Source organism: Emiliania huxleyi, assembly GCF_000372725.1.
Source record: "Emiliania huxleyi CCMP1516 unplaced genomic scaffold EMIHUscaffold_4508, whole genome shotgun sequence".
NCBI classification, from domain to species: domain Eukaryota; phylum Haptophyta; order Isochrysidales; family Noelaerhabdaceae; genus Emiliania; species Emiliania huxleyi.
This window is the reverse complement of record NW_005198603.1, coordinates 1-1,714: the sequence shown is the minus strand read 5'-3', so window position 1 is coordinate 1,714 and position 1,714 is coordinate 1. Positions and strand designations below refer to the sequence as shown.

Sequence of the window (1,714 nt, the reverse complement as noted above, 5' to 3'; positions counted from 1 at the left end):
GAAACCGATACGCCGGACGAGGTGCAGCAGGAGGCGGTCCGCAGGGTATGCGGCGCGCTCGGCATGAGGGAGCAGTTCGAGGCGGCGATGGCGGCGGGCGAGCTGCTCGAGATGCTCGAGAGCTTGCCGCGAGGGGCGGTCGAGGCCTCTGTCCGACAGATGCGGGGTTACAACCGCACGGGCGAGTGGCCAGAGCCCATTCTCACCAGCCCTGCCCCGCAGCGCGGCCGCTCGCCAAGCCCCGTCGAACGCGCTGGCGCGAGGCATGGCGCATGCAACGCGCAGCAATGCTCGCCTCGCCTCGCGCAAATGCGACCGTCCTCGCAGCCGACAGTCCACCGCCTGCTACAGAAGCACTGCGACGAATGCGGCACCGGCGACGCATGGCAGGCTGGTCATGACGCAGTTATAGGGTGTTGTGTGCCGTCAGAGTGACTCTCTGTGTGTCAGGGATAGTCAGGGCCGTCCATCAGAGCTCCAGTAAGCTCGGAGACACCCCATTAGTGCGACTCGACCTCTTTGAGTCACTGCCTTCCCGGCGGTTTGGCTGTAGAGCCTCTACAACAAACTCTACAACAAAATCGCGCTCTACATCGCTCTACAACGCACCCGCCTCGTCCCGCGGCGGATGTAGAGCTCTACAGCTCTACAGCTCTACAGCGCTCTACACTCTACATCCTCTACACCCTCCCTCAGGCGGCGCCATCTCGCGCGGCGAGAGACTACGGCGCTGCATCGGCGCCAAAACAAACGGGAGGTCGCGGCGCGGCCGCGGCAGCAAAAACATCGACGTTCGCTTCTGCTTCTCGTCTCGTCTTGTCGCAGGCGCACACGCGCGCGATCCGCGTCGCTCCGCGACGACACGACCACCGGGATTCGAACCGGCAGCATAAGAGCGCCGGCTCGAACGCCGGCCGATCGTGCCAGTGTTCGAAGAGAGAGTGGACCTGAGCAACGACATGACTTGGAGGCAAATGATCGGAGTGGGAGTCAGAAATGTGGTCCTTGCGCGAGGGGAGCTCGATAGACTCGAGGGGCCAGGATATGCAGCAAGGAGGGCGGAGCTGCGCCGAAAGGCGAAAGAAGCCGAGAGAACAAGGGAACGGCAGGCGGCGGCGGCGCAGGACGAGGCAGAAGAGAATGACGCGACAGAGGAGGAAGTGACAAGGGAGAGAACGACGAGAGTGGGACGGCCGCGAGGTGGCATGAAGGTTGCAGCGAGAAGCGGCGAGAGACTGCGAAGGGAGATAGGAAGAGGCAGACTCCCTAGGGTGGGCGACGGCTAGCGCATCACACCCCTCTCCTTAAAATCCCTGTGTGGTGGCGGCGTGCCGTCCTCCCATCCCTCCCTTGCGTTTCATGCGTTCTTTCTTTCTTTTTGCCCGCGTTCTGTTTTGTTGAATTCTTTTTGCCCGCGCTCGCCACTGCCAGCGCCAATATATTTATGGCCAGCGCCAGCGGCAGCGCTCTCGCCGCACCCACCACCGTCCGCACCAGCGTGCACTTCACCCCGCTCCGCGGCTCGTCGGGCGGCGCAGCGCCCTCCGGGCTCCTCGAGGTGGACGGCCTCACACTCCTGCTCGACTGCGGCTGGGAGCCGCCGTTCGACGTGTCCGTGCTGGAGCCGCTGCGCGGGGTGGCCGCGCGGGTGGACGCGGTCCTCCTCTCGCACGGCGACCTCGCGCACGCTGGAGGGCTCGCGTCGCCTTTGCGC

General features: G+C 64.6%; 1 protein-coding gene across 1 annotated transcript; it reads left to right on the top strand.

Annotated features, from left to right (window-relative positions):
* Positions 1 to 1,444: 1,444 nt before the first annotated feature.
* On the top strand, positions 1,445 to 1,701 carry EMIHUDRAFT_256223 (hypothetical protein; the record flags this gene model as incomplete). The annotated part of the gene is made up of 1 exon (XM_005768584.1): positions 1,445 to 1,701. A coding segment is annotated over one exon (257 nt), but the record flags the coding sequence as incomplete, so codon positions are not given.
* Positions 1,702 to 1,714: the final 13 nt, after the last annotated feature.